Consider the following 24,242-nt stretch of genomic DNA (forward strand, 5'->3'; position numbering starts at 1 on the left):
CCTCTTGATCTCTCTCTCCTGCATAGTAGTTAAATTTTCATACTATTTATTTATTTTTAATGATTGAACATAAATAATCTATTTATTCAGTACTGAAGATTGAAATTCAAATTTTAAAGAAAAGGAATTTATCATTTAATGTATGTAATAGATTTTACTATTAAAACACTTCGGAAGTGGAAAAATGACGCACAGTATACAGATATAATCACAAAACTAAGAATTTTCCATTTGTTTCGTATTAATTTGAGCCTCAAAATGTTTAGTTTGATGTAAGATGCACAAGTAATTTGTATTTCTGAAAATTACAAACCTAATCCTGTTTTAATATTACAAATTGAACAACAGTACTCTTAAAGCTAGAATATTGCCTTGAAAACTTGGAGTGATAAATGTACAATTTTCTCTTTACCCCTGGAATTTTCCCTTTACCATTTTATTTGATGGTATGTTGCAGGTTGAATTTTTCCCACTCTGCTTTTGTATTACAGGAATTGTGTTTGATTCGTTTCCATCCTGCAACAGAAGAAGAAGAAGTCGCCTATATCTCTCTCTACTCCTATTTTAGCAGTCGTGGTCGTTTTGGTGTTGTAGCTAATAACAACAGACATGTCAAGGATCTCTACCTGATCCCCCTGAGTACTAAGGACCCAATTCCTTCCAAACTCTTGCCCTTTGAGGGACCAGGTAAGCACAAAACAGGGGAGGTTAAATGCTAGGTAAAAATCACAAAACAAAAGTCAATCTGAAACAAGTTGTTGAATGTTTAATGTAAGCATTATTAAATTTTTTTACATAAAACCAATTTTAAAGTATGTAAATAGGGAAAAATTGGAAATCCAACTCTGTTCAAGATAAAATTGTCTGAAATTTACATAGCCTTTCCAACAAGATGCTTATATGCTACTAGGAGGATGAGTTTACCTGTGAAATCAAGTATGTGGAACAGCCACTGTATTGAAAAAAAAAAAACAACCAACAAAACCCCCCAGCCTATCTTCAGCAACCCATAACTCCACAAAATCTAGGTCCTTACAAGCCATTCACTGTCACTTAAATTAAGCAGGACGCTTAGCCCACAGAGGACTTAAGAAATCTGTGAAGACAAAGGTAATATTTATAGTGGTTTCACTACACTGTCATTGTCTCATGCTAATTATCATGCTGTATGTGCAATATGGTGCACAAGGTGTTTGAAATGTTTTGTTCTAGTTGGAACAAACTCTAGTCAAGTCACTGACTTCTGAAAATTGGTTTGTTGAGAGGGAAAGGGATCCATGTTCCCCAGGGTTAGTAGGTGGCAGAGTATAGTTCGTATAGACAGGTTATATTATAATCTTCTATTTTTAGATAAAATTATGAGTAGTAATGTTTGACTTGAGTTTGCTCCGTGTTTGTGGGTTGAACATGGTGACGGAAGAACTGAGAATGAATTCAGCCACAAAACACCCTTCTATTATAAAAGCTGAAGTCGTCTTCATCTGAGGATGGAGGAGGTGCATGTGCTTAGTTTCCAAATAAGTATCTAGGGTTTCGTATAAGATAACGGATTGAGAAGCTGAAGAACTACAGGTTACAATGAAGGTAATACTTGATTGTCATAGCAATGGTTTGCAAAATATTTAACGGTAGGTATGAAACAGCACAGACGTGAGGAGCTGCCCTTTCTGAGAAGCTGTTTTCTACTCCTCAAATGCAAGTTTAGGACTAAATTCAATAAAGCATTCTCAGAGCTTATATGCAGGAGCAAGTGTCTGGGACGGGTTTTAATGTGTTAATGGCATATGACTTCAACAACAACAAATGACACATCTTTAGTTAAATGCTCTTTTTCCAGCCAGAACAAAAGAAATACCCTTCTTTCTGGACAGTAGCTCAAGAATGGGACTGGCCATTGCATCAGCTGTGTCTGCAGTCTGTTGCTGGGCTGGTAAACAACCTGCTTTCAGGAGGCACTTATCTAATTGTTGCCTACTTGCGTTCCTGTGGAAATAGCAGCTTTCCTTTTTATGCTTTTACTTTTCCATTATAGGTTTCATTTCAAATGAAACTCTTACCTTAGACTGGAGGTCGGCCAATGTAGACAAACTCTACTAAGCATTAGTATAGAAAGTTTTAATGTCAGCCTGGTTTTGCTGAGTTTCAAGTGCAAAAGTTTCTCAAAGCTGGAGGGAATTGCTCAGAAGAAATGAGGTATCATTTGCAGGGTTTGTTCATGGAGGCAAATTTTATGAGTCAGGTTTTCAAATTGAAATACATATTTGTAGGCAAAGTTTAAGATTAAAGGATAGCAGTAGAAGCAAGGTTCCAAAGGCAGAGAGTCCACATGATGTAGCAGTTTCATAGAAGACCCACGTAGACTTCTGCCATCAGTTCACACTTCTTGGAAACTTTTGTAGCAGCCTTACCTCATAGTTGTGCTAAGCTGTGTTCATATTTTACAACCAGATCCAGTATGGGGGGCAAAAAAAATCAGGTAAGCTGTTTTTCTGTTTTCGTGTATGTATTAAAACCACAGCATAAAAGACCTGTAATCCATACTTTTTAATGACATCTGATGGAATTTACTGCTTTTTCTTTCTTTCACAATCAATAAAAATATTTTCTGGAAAGTGGTCATTGTCTCCTTAAATTTAATTGTGTACCTTCAAATAGAGTTTAGCAAGGACTCGAAAAGCATTATGCTTTAGATAGCTTAAGATGCTTTGATAAATATGACTGGAGGGGGGGAGGAGGGAGAGGGCAATAAAACCCTGCCACTCCAGAAATCCTAGTTAGAAGATATTCCAGCTGTATCAACCAGTTCCATCAGGCACATATGGATTATGAATTTCTCCTGTTTTCTGATGGACTGGATTTGGAACACAACTGAGGACTTCTGAACTGCGCTAGTACCTAGAAGATCCACAAAAAGCTTTGACATGGGTGATTTAAAACCAGAGGAAAATGGAAGGTTATCCGTATTTATTCTTAACTCAGCTTTTATGTATCATTGGGCTTTTCTGCATTGTCTTTTTGCAGTGGTTTACTGTATGTGAATTTACTTGTTTCACATACACACTTAATGTTGCTTAGCACTGTCATCTGTAGATCTCAAAGCACTTTGTACAAAATAGTATAATCAGGCTTAATTACCAATAGAAAGTGATTTATTGAGGGCATGTAACAAGTATCTTACGTAGTTGAACTAAATGAATTTTAATAACACAGCCATATATCAGCTAAGGATTCCACAAATGTTGATAATCTCTTTTGGTAGTTTACAACAGGAAGTGTATTTTTTCTTTAAATACAAAGGCATGAAGTCTCCTCATGCCATTTAGAATGCTCTTAAAAATTGCAACAAATGGAAGAAAATTTTAACTGTACTCTGAATGGAGTTAGGTGTCTTCACCTCAGCAGATGGCATGATGCAAAGTAGCAGTAGTAGAAGAACGAACCTTCTGTTCTAGGCCCAGCCCGTTCCATTCAGCGAGTGTACTGTCGTGTGCAGCAGTGTTGCAATGCTGGAAGGGCTCTGCATCCCTGAATTAAGGGCGCACAGATTTGATTATAGTTGTCTCAGGATTAATTGGGACAGATATTTAAACAGTGTTGATACAGTTTAAAGAATTATCTTGTATTGGTCTCTGCAGTTTAGAAATGTACACTGGGGTATGCTTAGTCCGTTCCCGTGGTTTTGTCATCGATGTAAAGAAGTTAGGCATGCATTTGTAACAGTACAGGTAACTTCTTACGAGCCGATGATGATAGGGAAAGATGTGGCCATTATATGCATAAATATGGTAAAACTGATTTAATGAAAAAATGTATTTAAGGGCAAGAAAAACAAATATTCATCCAATACTAATACTTAGTATAATCTTTTAGTTATAGGATGTAACTCAATAAAACCAGCATGTGGACTTCAATGACATAATAGGATAATTATTTTATAAATAATTTAGCACCGAAAGATACTAACTCTGCCAACACAGCTTGCAGCACTTGTAAAATGCTTGCTTGTGAAAGACAGTCATTGAGCAATAGTTGGAGACTGCAGCCAACGTTTTCGTTATTACCTAAAATTAGGCACTTAACCTATTTATGGATATTGAAATAGAATAGGGCTGACCTTTGAAATGCTGGTCTGGCTGTGTGTTTCCATGCCAAAGAAGCATTTAGAGTTTGATCACTTTGAAATGAATGAATGTAGGCATAACATCTAGTATTTGTGTAAAATTACAGTATCAAAATGTAAAATTTTAATGGATTTATTTTATGATGACTAAACAGATTAAATTATAACTACTGTTATTAATTTACTACTGGAATTTGTCTTGAAGTGTATTAAATTTTACCCTGTTTTAATTAGTGACTTGATCTCTGTTTCTTACAGAGATTCAAAACTGATTTTTCAGTAATTGCTGTTTATTAGATATCCTGACTGATGGGTTTTTGAAACCTGTTCATTTCAATTATTCATTGTTTGAGATTCATGTTGTGACTAATTCCGTAAATCGCAAGTCTCTGTGTATAAGTAGATAACTAAAACATTAACACCAGAAAAACAGCAAATGCCTCCCAGGAGTTTTTGGATGAACACCAGTCTGTGAGATACTCTGCACAGGTCAACACTGACCAAACGTGGAGTCATTATATACTGATAAAGAAAAAAAATACAAAGTAAATTCATACACAGTGAACCATTTTGAACTGATGAGTCTATTCTGACTGTAAATTGTGAATGATTTTCCCCCTTTTGTCTTACTTTTGATCTCTGCCTTATGTTATATATTAATATCATTTCGGTTAAGGTAGTAAATTAGAGTGGACAGAGTTGCTAGAATTGCCTTTAGGCTGTGGGTGCAAAGGAGTATTTGGATAAGTAAAGTATTTACGTGGTTCTTTTTGAATAATCTTAGATTCACTGAAAATAATTACTTGTTTAGTTCCTATCCTGCTTGCTTTCATTGTACACCTCGGCATCCTTACCCCTTTTAGGGGGCAAATTTGTGCATGTACTGAATTATTAGCAAGTCTTAGTTCTGGTAGTATAGCTGGTTAATTTTCTTCATATATTTATAATTTTTTTTTTTTTTTTTTTGTAAACATGAAAGAAGGTGAAAATTGGCAATACTTACAAAGGCTGAAATCCTTGTACCTGGAGGAAAAAAACCTTTTTGGCACTCAATTTTAGATGTACAAATAGGAAATAATCTGCACTATAAAATGAAAAATAAAATATTATTTAAACCAGCATATTCAATACCCTCTTAACCACAGAACTATGTAAAACTTGACCACTGAACTGTGAAATAATATAAATTCTATTTTGGATCCAGAATGCATTCAACAGAATACTGCGGTCCAAAAATATTCACTCAAATTTAATTATTCTTGTTTCTCAACATAATTATAATGAGAGCTATTCCTGATAGGAAATCTCAAGCAAATATTTTAGATTGGCCTCAAATTTTCATTATAATTTTGTCTGGTCTTTTAAATAGACTATTTCTAGGGAGTAACCTGACTTTAAGTGATTAAAACAGTTTTGCTGTACTATTACCACTTATAATCAGAAGAACACAGATTTTTAAAGGAGCATTTGTTTTCCCTCAGTTGTCAAGAGATCTCATAAAACTTTACAGTTAATTTACTTTATTTGAAAAATTACCATCTTTGTCATATCTGTAGTTCATTATTTGGAAAATAAGGTTTATATGGGATAAGATTTGAGCATCGGTGATTTGGGGGGACATTCTGTGAACAAAAGTTATTGCTTAATATATAGCAAGTATTGAAGGGAAATACATAGGTTTAAAACATAAAGCAGCTATGGTTTTGGTGTGTAATTTAGCAAACTGCAAATAATTCCTGCAGTGTAGGCTTTCATTGGAGAAGAAATCTTGACTTAATTGGTTCTAACACTTGGGCTTTCCCTTGGCATCAATTCAGCCAAGTTTTTCATCTTGTACTTCTGTAGGTTCTAACTGAATTTAGCTTAAGCTGTAACAGGGATGGCATCTTCTCACTGCCAAAACTTCACATCTAACCTAAAAGTATACTAAACTCTTACTCAGGGTGAAGTTAGCAATCAAAGAACTTAGAAAAGGTGATGTTTATGAAACATGAACATAAATTTAGGAAAACAGCTGATGGAATTTTCTCATTAGATGGTAAATTTGAGAGTCCCCTTAAAACTTCTTCAAATTCAGTTGTTTCAGCAAAGTAATGTCTCTGTGAACATGGTTTGCTAATGGAATATATCTGCAGCTGTGGGGCTTGGGGGTTTTTGTTGGTATCAAAACGTTTTCAGTGCTAATAATGAGATACTTAAAAATGGTTCCTTAATGAGCAGCTAAGGACATTATTAAGCTAATAAGAACAAGAAACATATATATGTATATATATGTGTCCATATAAAAAACACAGGGTCATGAATAAAAGGAGCAATGGAGGTCAGAGTCCTCACCTTAGCATTTAACCACAATGGAAACAGTCTGTTACTTTACAGATTGTTTTGTTTCTATATTACTGCTTCCTAGCTGGATGCAAATAATACCTAATGGCACGTATGGGGGAAAGAGAGTGGTCCTCAAATGAGGGCCTTTTAAAAGGCATTAAATCCAGAAGTTAAAAACCCCTCTCTTTATACAGATTTTTAACATTTGCCACCAACGGTATGTTAAAGGATTAATTCCCTGCCCTTCATTCTGGACAAGTTTATCTTGTGCCAGTGAGAACTCTGTATGTAAAAGGAAGAAATACAATAACATGAAACAAGACCTACAGACCTTTGCATTTTTCCTCTTTATCAATCATTTCCCCATCATTTTTCATATGCTTCTCCAAGGATTCAAGTCTGAAGCTTTCACAAAGGAGTAATTCTGCTTACAGTGGGTTTTTACTTACAGAAAGGCCTCCAGCATCAAACTGGATCCTGCAACAGAGTTTGAAGTCCCCTTGCCCTCTGCCTCCTGGGTTCCTACCCAACCAGCCGTGTTCTTGCAGAGAAAGCAAACGCGCCCAGCGTCCCTTTCTCCCTTGTGCCAAACTCGTGTCCGCTTAAGCTCTCCTGAGCTTGTTTGGCACGTTAGTTACCCATTTCCCTGCTTCTGCCACCTTTCAAAGTAATGTCTAGCTGGACCAACCCAAACAGACAGGGAGTGGGTTACAAGCTTTAGTACTGTTTCTAAACACAGTTTGTTTGAGATGGTAGTTTTAGCAATTGCTGGTATTTGTTTAACTTAGAGATAGACAAAATATTTATAGACTGGTGTCAATGTCAATGTAAGCTTTTAGCACAGATTATAACAGAAATCTAGTTAGGAAATTTAGCCCAGGTTTTCTCACTTTGTAATATCTATCTGTATACAACAGATTTGCAAACTCTGTAAAAGTAAATATATGATTTTTCAGGGGAAGAGGTAGGGGTGGTTGAGCAACAACAAAAACAGTGTAACAGTACAAAAAATTTGAAAACTTTCTTTGGTTTTGAACATTTGCAGAGACACTGTTTAATAATCATGGCTGTTGTTGGAATCTTTTATTGAAAATATCAAGGAAGGAATTAAAAAAATAACTTATTGTATACAAATACATATAAAAAGTAAAGAAATATAGATGCATACACTTGTGGACTAATGAAAATTGCCAATAGGTCATCTAATGGAATTTAGAAAAGCTGTTACCTTTATGACTTTTGTAGCTGCTGCTGTATAAAATAATAAGTTTCTACTGAAAGTATGATTAAAACCCAGTTTTTTACATATACAATCTTTGTGTTCCCTTTCAGGTCTTGAGTCATCTCGGCCAAATTTAATTCTTGGATTGGTTATCTGTCAGAAAGGGAAACGTCTCGCCACCGGCATTGAAACAGAAAAGATAGAGGAAAAGCGAAGCAGGATTCAAGCACATGAGGAAGCAGAAACATCACTGTTCTCTAAAGGGCCACCAGCTGCTTCGCAAGAGAAGAAGACTCCAAAATACACACTGTATTCAGGAGATTCAGCCGTAAGTACAACACCACCTGGATCTCCTCCACCTCCACCCCCACTTCCCATTCCAGACACCTCGGCAGTCACACCTTCAGTGTTAAAAATACTGTCCTCGATTAAAAGTGGAACCACCAGTACTGTAACACCACCAATTTCAACTGCTGCTTCTGCAAGCGTCACTGCTACGCATTCTTCATCTTCAAAAACGGCCACACCTCTGGAACACATCCTGCAGACACTTTTTGGAAAAAAGAAAACTTTTGAGCCCCTTGCTAAGGATTCTGAAACTGTCCAGTCTTCAAATCAGGAAGGTCAGGCTGCTGCTGATGGAGGGATGTCAGCTGTTCCTTTGTTAGATCCCATTGTGCAACAGTTTGGACAGATGTCAAAAGACAGAGCTATAGAAGAGGAGGAGGATGACAGGCCATATGATCCTGAAGAAGAATACGGCCCGGAGAAAGCTTTTGAAATGCAGCCTGGTGAAAGTGAAAAACGATACAATGTGGAAAAGCCATCTAACACAGCAGAACTGGAGGATGAGGCCTATGATCCAGAAGATGAGACTATCTTGGAAGAAGCAAAAGTTACCGTGGATGATTTACCTAACAAAATGTATACTGACACTAAAAGCAATTCTTTGGAAACATCTGCTTCGTATGTGCCTGATTTATCTGCATCCTCATCCTTGGTAGAACAGCAAAAAATGTTGGAAGAATTAAACAAACAAATAGAAGAACAGAAAAGACAACTAGAGGAACAAGAAGAAGCCCTCAGACAACAAAGAGCAGCTGTTGGTGTTTCAATGGCTCATTTTTCAGTGTCTGACGCTTTAATGTCACCACCACCAAAATCTTCCCTAGTAAAGACTGAATTATTCCATCAGGACCAGCAAGCTACACAAAAAGTAGATTTACCGTCATCTTTAAATCAGCAAGCACAAGTGTTAAACCAGGGCTGTGACCCAAGGCAGAACAGAGATCCTCGACAAGCTAGAAGAATGGCAACAGAGACAAATGACAATGCTGATTCTCGACTAAGGCCACAGGTGGTACAGAATGAGATAGCCACAAGAGAAATTGCTCCAGCAAGTTTTCCAAATGCTTTGCAGACATCATTTGGTAAGGAAGATAAAACTTTGGTTTCTGCTACTCAGCCCGGTTTTAGTGGTGATAATTGGGTTTCAAGTGAAAAGGCTTCTGTAGTGTCCCAGAAAGAGGCATCTAATAGCAAATTTGAAAACACTGTTCAAGTTAATTTGGAAAACGTGAGTCAAACAGCTTCTGGAGAACCTTCTGCATCCAAACCTTTACGGAAAGTGCTGCTTCCAACACCTCCCAGTACGTCTTTCCAGCCTAATTTCTCCACATCAAATGACAGTCAGTCTTTGCAAGATATGCACAAAGTATCGTGGTCAAATGAGTCAAAGGAAGTAATGGGAAGGGATTCTTTCCCAAATACAATGTTTACTTCTCAGGAACCAGAGAGGGGTCTTTCATCAGTGCAATATGATGAACAAAGGAATGCTCAGTCTCATCAATTTGTAGAACAAAGTGAGTCTCCATCAGTTCAGAGTGAGGGTGGACCTTCCCCACAGCACTTTGAAGAAAACCGAGCTGGACCTCCATTTTCTTTGTCTGGGCAGAAGGGAGGGCCTCCACAACCACTGATGCTCAATCCACCTGGAGGACCTCATGGACCTAATTTCAGAGGACCGGCACCACAGTTCTCTGAAGAGCATGGTTCTCCAAATAACGATGGGCAAAGAGGCCCTCCATCTGGAAGATTTGGAGGTCAAAAGGGGCCCATTCCTTCCTTATTTTCTACACAGCATGGACCACCATCTCTTTTTGGTGATAATAGGGGCTCTGCCCCTTCTTATCATGGTGTTCCAAGAGGAATGTCACCGTCTCAGTTTGAAGATCGTAGGGAACCTCACATGGAACAAAGGGAATTCTCAGATTCCCAGTATAATGAAATGATTAGGCCTCCAGGACAGTTTGAAGGACCAGATCCACCTCAGTTTATGGGAAACAGAGGACCTTCGCCTTTTCCTTTCGGAGGTCAAAGACGACCCCCACCAGCTCAGTTTAAAGGACAGAGAGGAGGCCCTCAGTTTGGAGGGCCAAGAGGTCCAGCCCCAAGTCATTTTGGGGGACCAAGAGGGCCTCACCCAAATCAATTCGAAGGGCAGAGAGGTCCAGCTCCAAATCATGTACCTGGTCCAAGAGGACTTTTGCCACAGCCATTTGAAGAACGGAGAGGGAGTCCACCACCCAGGTTTGCCAACCAGAGAGGTCCAGCACCTCTGCAGTTTGGAGGACCAAGAGGAGCCACACCTGGACTGTTTCCAGAAGAAAATGAACCTCCCTCTTCCAGGTTTCACTTCCAAGGTCAGTCACCACAAGGTATGAAGCCAAGCCCAAGACCTCTCCTGGACCTTCCAAGTCATCCACCATCCCACAGAAAAGACATGTGGGAGGAAGCTGGACCATCTGCATCTCTTTCCAGTATTTCTGGACAGGGGTCTGAGGCGGAAGGACAGTGGTCAGCATCTGACTTCCGAGAAGGCAAAAATCCTGAATTTAGAGGCCAAACATTTGAAGGGAGACAGAGAGAGAGATATGAGGGAGGAAATAAAGACAAGGTTTTAGATCAGCCAGAGCCTCAGCAAGCAGACAATCGACAAGGTAGACCCTTTGAGGAAAGACGAAGGGATCGAGAACATGGCAGACCTTGGGAAAGAGACCGTGGCAGAAACTGGAATAGAGACAGGGACTGGGAGAGACACAGAGACAAGGAATGGGATAAAAATAGAGACAGAAACCAAAACAAAGATAGAGAGAAGGATTCAGAGCGAGCTAAAGAATGGGAAAGAAACAGAGACCGAGAGAGAGCAAGAACCAGAGAGAGAGAATCCTACAGAAGACGTGACAGAGAGCGATCAAGAAGCAGAGACAGAGATCGTGACAGAGAGAAAGACAGGGACCGGGATCGAAGCAGGGAAAAAGAAAGAGAGCGAGAGAGAGATCGAGATCGTGAAAGAGAAAGAGGAAAAGATCGCAAAGATCGGAGCAAGAGTAGGGAAATTGGTAAAGAGGTGAAGCCAGAAACACCGAAGGAAACTCAGAAACCAACAGAAACAGAAGCTTCATCTTCCACTAATCAGTCATAGAAATATGACTGGTATTTCCCATAAATAATATACTTTTAAAACACAGCAAAGACTGAGTCAGCATCTTCTGTATATACTGTATATTCTCACCTTTACAAAAATGCTGTTGTAAAACTCGCCTTACAAAATGTACTGACAAATTAGCAATTTTTGAACAACTGTGAATGAAAATACTCAAATAGGTAAAAGGCAAGAACATACTGGACTTTCACTTGCTGCATTTTGTGCATAATGTTTTTCTTATGAAAATTCACAGCGTTACCTGTACTGAAATTTTGTTTTTCTACTTGCATCTTTATCTTAAAATTTCCATTTACAGTACAGAAATGGAAAAAGTCTAAGAAGAGCATATTGCTTTTTAAGATTATAAAGTTATGTTTTCCAGTAACTTGAATTGTAATTTTATAAGAGAATTTAATCCAGACCTTAGGAGCCATACCTTTACATCTCATTTATGTAATTTGGTGTCAAAGTTGTTCCTGCAGCACACGCTTTAAAAAAAGGAGCCCAATGTTGCTGTCTTGTTCATTTTACAACGGAAGGGTCGTGTGTATTTAGGAAAAGGCTGCAGTGAAAAGAACAGTGTTAATAATTACTTGTGACGGATGGAGGATTTGAAAACAGAATGTTATAAGCTTAAAGTGCACTATCTTCCTTTTTATATACAGGTATTTTGTGTTTTGGAATCCATCTGTTAAGCGTACAGCAAAGAAACAAGTCATATTTAGTTTTTTCATGAGGCTGAGCGGTTTTAAATGTTGCATTTTTACAAATCTGTAATTAAAGAACATGCAAGAGTAGCACCTTTATAACCAGCAAAAACTTTTTAAAACATCAGACGTTTATTTGAAAAAGGCTAAGACCACAAACAAATTGGTATACCAAAGGAAAGACGAATAAGTTGGTTAAATAGGCCACTAAATCTGTTACGTTAATTGAACTGATTTAGTGGAGCATACTTTTTTTGGTTTGGTTTGGTTTTGCAGAATTTTGCCATAGACTTAAGAAATATCCCCATTTAATTTTACTTTTCATTCTAAAAGTGTTTTGCTCCTGAAAAAAGTGTCACTGTTCTTTTGTTAGATCCTATTTAGGCTGGTAGTGTATATAGAACTCTCCACTGAAAAAGGTATAACTGCATTAAGCTTGAAAAGAAGAGTGGTGGTACTTCATGTTGTCATTCAAGATGGAAGGTTTTCACTGTGAAATACATTACCTTGCTACTTTTCCATGTATTCTTCAAGTATGTAATTCTAAAGTATGAAATAAAACCCTGCTAATTTATTTGACCATTTAGATGAACAGTTGGGTAAATATTTTGATATTTTTATAAAATAGTTTTGGAAATGTAAAATTAGATTCCTATAAATGTTTGCATCTTGAAGACTACATTACAAGTAGCATGTACACCATGTATCTCACTACAGATTTTACAGTTCATATTGGTGCATCTTTGAAGTCCTTTAACATCAAGGATTTGCTGGTTGATCATCTGTATTCTGAACCTGTAGACAAAAATGTCAAAATGCAGAGAGGTGGTATTAAATGCAAACATCTACTATGGTGTAAGATTTTTTTCTTAATGAGATGTTTCTAATTTAATGACATACATAAAAGTATGCAAAAAGTTAAGTGTGTTTGTTTAGGTTTACTTGATAGAAATTTCTGTAAATTGTATTTTATATGGCAAAATATATCAATGTACATTAAAATATGGGACTTCACAGGTTTTTGTTACTGTAAGTAGAATAAACATCTACAGAGAACTGTTGTCCATTTCTTAAATCTGTATTTGTATATTATTTTCTAAATATTGCTACTTCTCAACAAGCCATGGGAGTCACTGCAGGAGACTTATGGTGCATAGGTTTCATTTCCTCATTGTTTAACGAAAGAAGATGTTTTGCAGGACATCACTACCAACTGAGGCGTAACTTTAGGCATTCTAAAAATCATATGAAAATCTGTGCATGTAAATTTTCTCTCAGTTCTAAAACATTCCCTAATTTAATCTGATTTTTTTTTTAATTTGAATTAGGAAGTTTGTCATTTGTAGACTTTACACCGAAAGATCTAACAAACAGAAAAAATATTAATTGATTCAGGTCAGCTCTGAAATTAAGAAAAACTCAGTTCACACCATTTATGAATTCCTTGACTTTACATTGTTATGAAATCAGTGTGTGGCTTTTAATCTTCTAGGAAACACTCCTTTATCATGTGGGGGGAATCTCTTCACAATTTAGGAACAGTAAATGTGTCCTCCCACAGATGTAGTGGCAAAAAAATCCAACAGCATACAGACACTGATGACTTATTTTTTTAAACCACAGCTTTATATAGTTTATAATGACCTGGACTTGGATTTTGCAGTGAGGTTCCTGTGTCCTACCTGCAGCAGGCAGTAAAAGCTAGGTTGAAAAGAACGCAACAATTTAACTCAATTTAGACACTAAAAATGGTACTGGATTATTATGCATTGCAAGAAAGAGAAAAATAAAATTCACTGGCTTTGTTCAAACTTTTGATTCACACGAAACAACTTACTATTTTGAGCTTTTGTCTATGTTTATACTAACCAAAATTAACTTTCCAAAGAGTATTTTGCTAATTTTTTATGTAAAAGCCTCTGAAAGGTCTAGAACAATATAAGCAGAAATATTATTACATCTATAGAAGACTGTAATATTCCAACTTTATGCATTCTAATGGAAACATGCAGAAGGATTAGGGAAGGAAAGTGTGTATTGAGTCCAATGTGCACAAAACTGCTTTTAAAATTCCTGCTTTTGTTTCTAGAGGAAAGTCACCAGCGTAACTTTCAGGCTTTGGCTACACCTCATATAATAGGTACACTTCCCCGTGGAAAATACCTGTGCATGCTTCCTTGAGTGAATATGCATGTCATCAAAGAATACCGTAAACAGATTTTATTTTTTTAACCTCCTGAAGGGAATAAAGATTTCATAAAGTATTGCTTTATTCTGTTTATGAGCTAGAGTAGCATTTTTGTGCCTTTTGCGCTCTGGCTTGTTTCTAGAATGTGTCTTCTGTAGTAGGCATCTGCTTTTAATACTAAAATACATAACCAGGAGCAGATACATAATAGACAGTGAATGTACAAACAAACTGCTCACAATTGTGAGATGCCTGTTGTGGAGAGAGCGATTGTGTGGATGCATTCAGATGGTCTCTGAATGGAAGGCAGCATCCAAGCTCATTTTCATGAAATCATGTGATAATACCACTTTACAAGTCCAGAAAAATGGAACTTTCTTAAGGGGCTTTGGATTAACTTTCTACCAAATAACCGGTTTTAAACACTGGCAAACTACTACAGCGTTTATAATTTAGTAAATTAATCTTACAATAGGAAATCCAGGGCTGCGGACCCCACTGCTGCTGTGTATTGGGTGTGGGAAGGAGCCTCCTGCCTCCAGAGCTTCACAGCAGCATTCTTGGGGGGAAAAAAGGAAAAAGAGGAAAGCCTTTATTCTGAAACAAAACATAGGTGTTTATTTCAAACCATCATGGCTTTTTTTTTTCCTCTTACAATTTTCCTTCATACTATCTGTGCTATCAGTGGCTGCTAACAGCTAATAGCCAAGCGAGTACCAGACAGTACCAGAATCAAGAGAAAGGTGATGGACATGACACAATCAATGATGCGAGAGGAGCTCCCGGCCCAACTGGGTTTGGGGAGGATTTTTAAAGCACTAGGAGTGACATTCAGCAGGCCCTGTGCTCCGGAGCGGCCGAGCTCCCCCGCCCTGCCCTCCACATAACGAGAAGTGAAAACAGCTTTCTACCGCGGGCTTATGAATTCCTAAGCCTTGTGCTGGTGGAAAAGATTCCTGTCGTGTCCACGTTTGACGGGGAGGCCTTACGTGGTAAAGCAACGCCGCGTTCCCGCCGAGTGCTTGGCATGACAAGACGCTCGCTGCCGTCACACTCAGCGGGGAGGCTCCTCCCGCTCCTCCCGGCAGCTTCCCCTGCCCGTTCCCTCACGGACCGGGCTGCACCACCCGGCCTGGCGGGTTTCCCGCACAAAGCACAGGACGCCAGGGCCGGACCCGGCTGCACAGGAGGGGCGGGCACGCACGCACTGCCAGACCGACAGACACAGACCCGCTGACACCCACAGCCACACCCCGCGGGGCTCCGGGCCTGAGGCGCGGGGCGGGGCTGGCTCCGCCTCAGGGGCGGGGCTGCGAGGAGCACAAGCGCGCGGCGGTCACGGGGGGCGGCGGTTGCGCGCGGCGGTTGGCAGCGACGCGCGCCCCGCGGGTCGGTGTGGGGGTTTGGCCGCTGCCGGAGCGTTGGGGTGGGCTGAGGGGGCGGCGGGTTCCCCTCCGGAACCAGGGCACCCTGCCTCCGCGGGGCCTTGCGGGGGGCTGGCCGTCCTCGGCGGAGAGCCAGGCGAGCCGCTCCCCCCAGCTCCTGTCAGCCGGGGCTTGTCCCTCCGCTCTCGCGGGGACTGCGTTGGGGCACACGGGGGCTCCTCTGAGGGAGCCTTAGGCAGCGGAGTACCTAGAGCCTCCCCCCCCGGAGCCGGGTGTTGGCAGGTGAAATCCGGTTCTCGTGAGCAGCTGTGTGGGAACGGGAGGGAGAGTCTCACCTGGGCTCTGAGGGGGCTGCTGGCGGGGGGAGACGTGGTTACACTCTGTGGTACCGCACCTCCTGCCTTGCCCTGGTACCTCCCGCTGCTACAGAATCAATATTAAGTGCTTTTTTTTTTTTTTTGCCCCCCCCCCCTTTTTTTTTAATGGCTGTTACTGATAATTCTTGCAGGTGTTATGGTTTACTCTTGAAAAAGACATTGGTAACTGATTAGGTTCAGTGTAGTCATGTCAGGATCAGCCCCAGAGGAGCCTCAGACCTCCATTCCTCAAAGCACAGCTAGTGTTCCTGATCCTGCTCCGATTGCTGTTGGACCTGGAGGCTCAAGTGACATTTCCTTTGGTGAGCAAAATCTTAGCTTCACCACCACAGATGTCAGCCTGGTGGAGATGATGGAAATTGAGTATACCCAGCTGCAGCACATACTTTACTCACATACGGAGGCACAAGCTAGTGAAGGTGGAGTGGAAGCTAGGCTCAATTCTTTCTCCTCGCCTGGTAATTCTGCAGACCCCCCTCTGCACCAGACCTCACTGAACACCAGTCAGGAGGGTTGTTCATCAAACAGCACTGGGAACCAGTCGGTTTACCCAGTTATCTGTCAGTCAGGATTACCTTCCGACAGCAATTTGCTAAGCTCAAACCCACGTTTGGGCTATGCTGACTTTCAGGAGCTCAGAATGATGTTACTTAGCGAGTCTAACCTCCCTTTGAACCACACGGATAAAACGCCTAACAGTAGCTCTGTAGAAGTCCCAGGACACAGTTTAGTAAAAGTTAAACATGGTGAAAATTTTGTTGGGGAGAATAAAGAAAACATACTTGTTGAAAATTCAGCACTGGCACCAGAGTCTAGATCTAAATCTGCAGTCAGAGTTCGGTTGGAAGACAGATTCAACAGCATCCAGACAGAAAACCCCAGATGTCAAGAACCCCAAGAATCTGGAGTAACTCTTAACAAGTGTGTTGCAATTAATTTTAGTTTACATTGTTAAACTATGTATCATCATATAGTTCAAAACTGATTTTCTACACAAAACCTAAGAACAGTACTTTTTTTAATACATGAGATTGTGGGTTGGGCTTTTAAACTGCCAGTCAAATGTGGCTGCAACTCCACGGACATCGGACTAGCCCCCTCTGTAAAGTGCATAAATGGTACAGCGTGTAGTTCCAAAATTAGTTACTTTTTTCTTGATAGCAACATGTAATGTAAAGGTGAGAGAAGAACATTACCGAGTTTTAACATGCAACTTGCTAAGAGCAAAGTAGACTTTTGATCATAATAAAATATTAAGAGCAGTTGATTAGTGTTAAAATGTGGAGGCCTGACTATGGGGAAAACTTCAGACAAAAATACTGTTTTACAGTCTGGCTCTGTAACTATATTAGTGTGCTGATAAAACATTTTATTGAGGCATAAAGCTGAATTGTTACTGCACAGAATAAAATACCTTCTCAGCTGATTTTTTTTTTTTTTTTTTTTTTTTTGGTCCCAGAAGTAGGCAATATGGCAATAACAATGATTTCTGTTTATGGTAAATGAAAGTGGTTTCTTAGTGATAGTTACTAGAAGCACGTGTAGCTGTAAATTCTTCACTCATTTTCAAGTAGTCAGTGTGGTATGTTTTCTGTGTTGTTTTTTTTTTGTTGTTGTTGTTTTGTTTTTTTTTTTAAGTTTAGTAACATTGATTCGACAGCCGTCAGAACTGATAGGTGTTCCTCTTCATCAGCAAGAAAACAAGTATGCTGCATTAGGGAAAAATAAGACTGCATCTGCCACACCTTCTTTACAGTTCACTTCTTACCCATTATTTACTATGAATGCATGTTCTACTGCTGGAAGTGCTAATCCTTCACAAGCACAGGTAGATAACATAGTCACTGCTAGTTGTACTCTGCTAATTTCAAATGCTAATAATGTTAACCTCTTAGGTGTAGTATAATTCTAAAGGTTTGTGTTAAAGTGTGACTTGGTTGGCATAGGAGTGATCAGAATGATCTGTAATGCAAAATGCAGTTTATTTATTTTTATGTTAATATTTAAGACCATCAAAAGTAATTTGTGACACAAACCAATTGTGTGGCAGTCACGTCATTTGTAATAATGTGCATCCAGGTAATAACGATCAATAGGCCACTAGATTTCTTACTGGAAGGACTTTTTGGTTTTGAGTTTTTCGGTGTGTCTGCTTCATCTACACAAGATGAGGAGACAGTAGCATTTTCTATGCTTCCTTTTTTTTTTTCCCCTAATTAATTTTGATGAAAAAGATTTCGTTTTCCCACACCTCACAGTAACCTCTGAAGCAAGAGTGATAGCATGGCACTCAGAAATGTCAGAGGTATCCCCAAAAAATTCAGCAGTCTGTTAAAATCCTATGGTTGTGGTGTGCAGAAGTAATTGGGATTTATTCTGATACAACACATTGAATCATGGGGCTAAAACATAAGAAGTTAACATAAAGATATCAAAATAGTATCTTTTTTTTATGTGTATAGTCCTCAAGGTATTTCCTTTTTGGTTTTCACAGACCTCTGGAACATCTTGCACTATTCTGGAAGCTGCCAAACATCAAGACCTTGGGATACCCAAGACATTCTCTTTCTGCTATCAGGAAGTTGAATCCACAAAACAGACAGTAGGTGCTATGAATAAAGCTTTGCCTGAGGAAGTTTGGATTAAAGTTGGAGGTAAACCATTTATCTTCTTTTCACTTAGCTTTGTCTTGCCCTTCAGGTCTAGAATTTTTTTCTGAATTTGTGTGATTTTTAGAATGAATATGATTTTAGTGAATCTTACAAGGTGTGGGGTTTATGTCTGAGATGATGTGCTATAGGCAATATGGGACTAGATTTCTCAAAAAAAATTCAACACCTATGATTTTTAGCTGGACTTTCAAAATTATTTGGCACTTGTAGCTTGAAATGAGAAAACCCAAGATTGCAAAGTACCTTTGAAAATCTGAGCCTAGAGTAAGCAACTGGTTTCTTTCTATACTTTTTGACCCCAAAATTGATACCGCAAACCCAGACAGTATGAAACTGAAGGATGTTTAAAGGACTGGCTCAAATTTCATCAAGGCAGGCATGATCTCAACGAGTTCTCTGAGAAAATAGAAGCTAGGTGGATTTTGAAACAGCAAGGAGTGGCGTAGGGCTTCGGAAGGACATGTGCTGCTATAAAAGTCAATCTAGATTGGCAGTAAAGCTTCAAATATTATTCCACATAAATAAAGTGACAAAAAAAATTTTCCATGATCTTAATTTTTAGTGATTAGTGGGAGGGTTATAAATAGGTTCTTCTTTTCCTCTCTTTTTCCAAGATGACGCTTTATGCAAGCAAGCAATAAACAGAAGAAGTTGCAGCCAAATAAGCCCATTGGATACAAACATAGATCGCAAACCTCTTAGTGAAATTCAAAATATGCGTGAGGATAGCCAGAGTACTGCATCTGCCCAGGGTCCTTGGCAGGCAGCACAGTCAAATTCAAGTGTGCAGGTGCAAAGTGATGGAATCGCTCAGCGAAGAGAAAGACACAACCGCATGGAGAGAGACCGAAGGTAATTTCTATGAGGAGGGAGTGGCAAGATAAAAGTTTTTGAAGCCTAAAATACTGATACTGTAACACTCCTGTCATTATCCAGAGTAAAATGTAAATTGGACGTATTTTGTTTTACCTAGAAGAAACAGCAATGCAGGTGGTGGAGTTTGGTGTTTGTTAGAGGAAAAAAAATGTATGTTTCATTATGGTTGTCTGTTGGTTTTTTTACTCTATAAACAAACAGATTTCAAAACATTTAACCAATTCTAGAAACAATCACATGACTAATACACAAATACAAAGCTTGCAGCAAACAAAAAGAAGTCCTCAAAGTCCATGGCTTGAGGCACATATGAGTAGTCTTCCTTTTTTGATTTTTTTTCCTTCCTTCTTGCCCATCGGTTGATAAACTTTTGTATTTGCCTGTAGGCGCAGAATCCGAATTTGTTGTGATGAGCTGAATCTTCTGGTTCCGTTCTGTACTGTTGATACTGATAAGGCAACAACTTTACAATGGACAACTGCGTTTCTGAAGTACATTCAGGAAAGGCATGGTGATTCTCTGAAACAGGTTTTAAATCTAATTTCATTTTTGTTCTTGATAAAAATGTGAAATGTTTTAAAGCTATCATAGCTAAAAGTACATGGAATGCTTCTACTTGATGCTGTTTCCGAAGGACCTCAATATCATTGAAACTTCCTTTTAAAAATGCTATTTAAATAGCTGTCCTCACAACAGTTTCAGTTCAGTAGTGTGACATCATAGGCTGTCCTCAGTCAGGGGTTTCCAATCAGATTGTAAATTTTTTTTTTTTTTTAGTTAGCCCAGTTCCTGAGCATGATACTATCTGGACAACAATGTAGAACTGAGGTCCTCTTCAGTCATTCCTCCCTGCTCCCCCTCCCCCCCCCCTTAATATACTCTATTTTCTGCTTGTTTCACAGAGTTGTCTTCTAGATAGCTTTCATGAACTGGTAGTTAAGAAGTGATGGGATTTATAGCTACATGCCCATGCTATCTAATAGTGAGTGAGAGTAGTTAAAGGCTTATATGCCCTATAAGCAGTTCCCCTGCAACTACAACCAGTAGTTGCAGCCCCAGAGTAATTCTGGCTCTGCTAAGTATCTCAAGAGTGTAGAGGGAGTATGTATAGGAAAACCTGCTTGTCAGGATACTGGTAGGGTTCCTCAGCACTTCCTATTAAAGGTGTACTTGTTTTTTTTTCAAGACACTAGTGAAACAAAAACATACATCTCAAGTAAATGCCTACATTAAACATAATTGTTATTTATTTTTTGTATTTTGATTTTTTAGGAATTTGAGACTGTGTTCTGTGGTAAAACAGGCAGGAGACTAAAAATAGCAAGATCAGACTCATTTGCAATGTGTCCAGTCCAGGAAAACACACATGGCTATGGAGACCAAGTAGTCTGAACTTGACCGCCTTGAACTATATGACAAGAGTGGCTGACAATGGCCCAAACTGTATTTTATTTTCTCCATTTACATGCTGAATATGAATTGCAAACTATACCTTGTAGAAATACATAAACAGAGCTTTACAGAAAGCATTTCTTTATTCAAAATGGAAATGAAAGTTTAACTACTAGCAATAGCAATCAGTGCTCTCTTAAAGAAGGGCTTTGGGACCAGAAGCTACAAGAAAATGCCATGACAGCTAAGTATTTTTCCCCTTTAGTGATGAAAAATATGTTCTTTTTCTGTTCATGGTTCTGCTTTGGGGGCTTGTTTTTTTTTTTTTTTTGGTTTTTTTTTTTAAGATGATCCACTACAGTTAGGAATAGTTGTAGAACATGAATCTGTCCTGTTATTTTAATGACTAGATGCAAATGTACTCTTCAAGTGTAAAAAGAAATTAAAGTTACCATATTATAATGCCCATTTTTTTTTCCATTAAAAATGTAAAGGCTATATTGGTTAATTCAGTAAGTGCATAGTTTCTAAACTGTGCTGATATTACAAAGTTCGTATTTGACATATGTATTTTAACATACTTGGCCCTGAAGAGTAGTACAATGGTGTTAGCTTTTTTTTTTAAATAGAGTACTATTTTTAATGTCTGTCACACAACTGTCCAACAGGTTCTTGTATTGTTACTTTAGTCTGAGTGGTGTATTGTAAACAGTAGATTATTTAAATGTAGAAACTATTCTCATATTTAAAGATTGAGTCCTTTGTTCATAAGTTTTAGCATATAGGGCAGAAATAGTGTGTGAGCTGAGAGTGGTTTTATTAATTTTTTTAAAATAGATGATGCTAGCAAGTTTTAAAGTACAAAAAGGTCTCCCAAAATAAATACTGTTTTAAATCACGGATATGGACAATTTTGCAGCAATTTATTTCCAAATAATCCTAGTAAAACCAGTTCTGGAAAATGGAGTTCAGCTGAGTTAATTTTATATGTATAATGACACTTAGAACATCACAAAGAAAGATTAAAAAAAAAAATCTCCTTTTATTTTTACAACAGTTCATACAGGCTTTTTTGGCTGGACTTTAAAAGAGCATCCTTTCTTATTTGGGTTTTCATTCACAATTACTGTGCAAATAGCTTAAGTAGAGGTTGTGAAAATGCTGTTATTTCATTTCCTTTATTTTCATATGGAAATATACAAAAATTCTCCCCTGTAAATTAAAATATATACATTATACCTTTTGCAGAATTTGATTGCAAGAGGATTACTGTTTACCAGTCTTGGCAAGTATTTGAGGTGCAAGCTGAAAATTGACAGCATATACCTAAGCTATTGTCTTCGCTTAGGCCAGAATCTTAAGTTAGTAAAATATGGGACATTTAAATGCCTCATTTCCACTGATGTAAGTGGCAGTTAGGTGCCCAAATCCCTTAATAACATGTATCTTAGCACACAAACCTGTGTAACTGAAGTCAGTGGGAGTCAGAGAGGAAGTCAATTGACAAGGCTGAAATGCTTGTATGGACAAGTCATGATCTTAAGTACAGTTAAGGGTGTGATGGTAAAAAGGAACAACGCTTTCTCTTGCAGTTCTCTTGAACAAAGGGAGAAAGGGAAGGTGAGGTTGTTTAGCAGTAAAAATTCTGGAAAATAATTGAAGGGGGAGGAGAAAATACTCATAAAGCATCTTTTAATTAAAGTTTTCATCTGATGCTTTCTTTTTCATAGAACTGTGTCAAAGTCTCCACTTATTACAATAGAAGGAACATCTGTCCATTTATCACTAGGAGGATTCTGTCTGTTTTCTTACAATGCACTGTTTATTTAAATATTCAGTCACTTCTCCACTTCTTGTACTGTTGTTTTATGATTTTTTGGAAGTTGATGCTCCTACAGCTCCCATGCAAGCCGACGTGTCGCATATTCCTGGAGTTCCCTGAGCCCCAATAGCACCAGGAGTACCAGGATCCCCTGGGAGGCCGGGTTCACCCTGAGCACCATCACGACCATTTTTACTAATTCCAGGTACACCAGGTGGCCCTAAACAAGAAGGGGAAAAAAGATTACATTAATTATTACCTTCCTTTTTTATTTATTTAATATATATATGTGTGTTACTTTTAGAGTTCTTATAATACTTTGAGTGTCTGTACATCAGACTTGTTATGGCCTGTTGAGTAGAAGGTGTTGAATAAATGTAGCCTGAATCTGGAGCATGTGCGTTGGATTTTTTGGAGTACCTTTGGATTTATTGGAATTACTTTGGCACAGCTGAAGGCAGATCGTTAGTATTGCGCTTTTGTTACTGCATGTAATACTAGATTCTGTCTCAGTACTGCCTCAACTAGCGTATGACTCCATGAGTAATAAGAAATTTGTAACCAAAATTATTTTACATCATCCCTGAATAGTTTGCTCAAGGGATGTCCTGGATAGTGGGAAGCCTTCAGCTGCTTCAATTCATTCATCCGAAGTCTAGTTGTAATTAAGATTCTGAATAAGGGAAAGAGAGTAGAGAGAATGATGATACAGAACATCTCCCTGACAGTACAGATAAGGAGTTCCCTTTATACCTGTATCTAACTTTAAAAAAAATTCCTCACAATGAAATACATATTTTACTTATTGGCAAAAATAATTTCTGCTATTATATTTTTATTTCTTTTGTGAATTATGTTTGGCATCTGAAGGAAAAAAACCACTAATTTCTGTAACAGCAAGCTACTGCAGCTTTCTTAAATACTGAAAAATATGATTCTGTCTCCTTGAGGGACAGCTATAGCAGGTGGTCTATAAACCTGCATTCCTGTCTTAATTATGGTAGAGATGGTGCTTGATTCTTCCTATCATGTAATTGCATCTAGTGTTGATCTCCTTACATTTCATGAGTAGGACAACAAATACGCTCGCTATCTAATATATTAAACATAGCTTCTTTTCACACGCTTTGGAAAAGAAAACATTTATGGATTAATACAATTATTTTTTGGAAGAAGCTAAGACAACTGGGTGTAAATATTCTGGGTTTATGAAGTTATATGGATGCAGAGCCCGGGTTTGGTGCCTGTAACTTAATCACTGTGGAGATGTAATCACAATTAGCAAAGCTGCTTTAATAGGCAAGCAAAATAAAGAATATTCTTCCAAGTTTCTAATAGATATTCATTACTTTGCATAAATTAATCTTTGAATCCTCTGATAAAGGATTTGTGACTTCAGGAACTGGGATTATAACCAGGTACAGAGCAATACCACTACTATCTCTCTCAAAATCATTATACTAGGTAATGGTAAAATTAAATATTGTCCCCAATTTCTCTTGTTTGATCGAGAAACACAAACTGAATTTTGGAGGACTACAGCTGGTAGTCCAGGCTGTAGCATTCTTTCAGCAGCATATCAAAAAGGCTCATGTCCATCAGGAAACGGGCAGCAGGCACGGTCCTTTTGCCTTAATCTGGAGCCAGAGCCTTACGGTTGTTAAACACC

The 24,242-nt window shown here is 38.5% G+C and overlaps 3 protein-coding genes across 5 annotated transcripts in view; 2 read left to right on the forward strand and 1 right to left on the reverse strand.

The window, feature by feature from the left end:
• DIDO1 (death inducer-obliterator 1) overlaps positions 1–12,917 on the forward strand; it is a 55,401-nt gene extending 42,484 nt beyond the window's left edge. For all 3 annotated transcript variants that reach the window (XM_075768273.1, XM_075768274.1, XM_075768272.1), the window contains exons 16-17: positions 492–687; positions 7,778–12,917. In XM_075768273.1, the coding sequence (XP_075624388.1) occupies positions 492–687; positions 7,778–11,151 (3,570 nt within the window). In that variant the 3' untranslated portion in view covers positions 11,152–12,917. The remainder of the gene's footprint in view (positions 1–491; positions 688–7,777) is intronic.
• A 2,510-nt stretch (positions 12,918–15,427) lies between these two features.
• Positions 15,428–22,966, forward strand: TCFL5 (transcription factor like 5). The gene is made up of 7 exons (XM_075768614.1): positions 15,428–15,716; positions 15,943–16,732; positions 17,450–17,639; positions 18,306–18,465; positions 19,098–19,335; positions 19,746–19,887; positions 20,632–22,966. The coding sequence occupies exons 2-7, from the start codon at positions 15,999–16,001 to the stop codon at positions 20,749–20,751; spliced, it is 1,584 nt and encodes a 527-aa protein (XP_075624729.1). The 5' UTR covers positions 15,428–15,716; positions 15,943–15,998; the 3' UTR covers positions 20,752–22,966.
• Positions 22,618–24,242, reverse strand: part of COL9A3 (collagen type IX alpha 3 chain) — a 38,281-nt gene continuing 36,656 nt past the window's right edge. Inside the window, exon 32 of the mRNA XM_075768613.1 lies at positions 22,618–22,793. Within this exon, the coding sequence (XP_075624728.1) occupies positions 22,618–22,793 (176 nt within the window). The remainder of the gene's footprint in view (positions 22,794–24,242) is intronic.

The sequence above is a fragment of the Balearica regulorum genome, chromosome 16, assembly GCF_011004875.1.
Source record: "Balearica regulorum gibbericeps isolate bBalReg1 chromosome 16, bBalReg1.pri, whole genome shotgun sequence".
NCBI classification, from domain to species: domain Eukaryota; kingdom Metazoa; phylum Chordata; class Aves; order Gruiformes; family Gruidae; genus Balearica; species Balearica regulorum.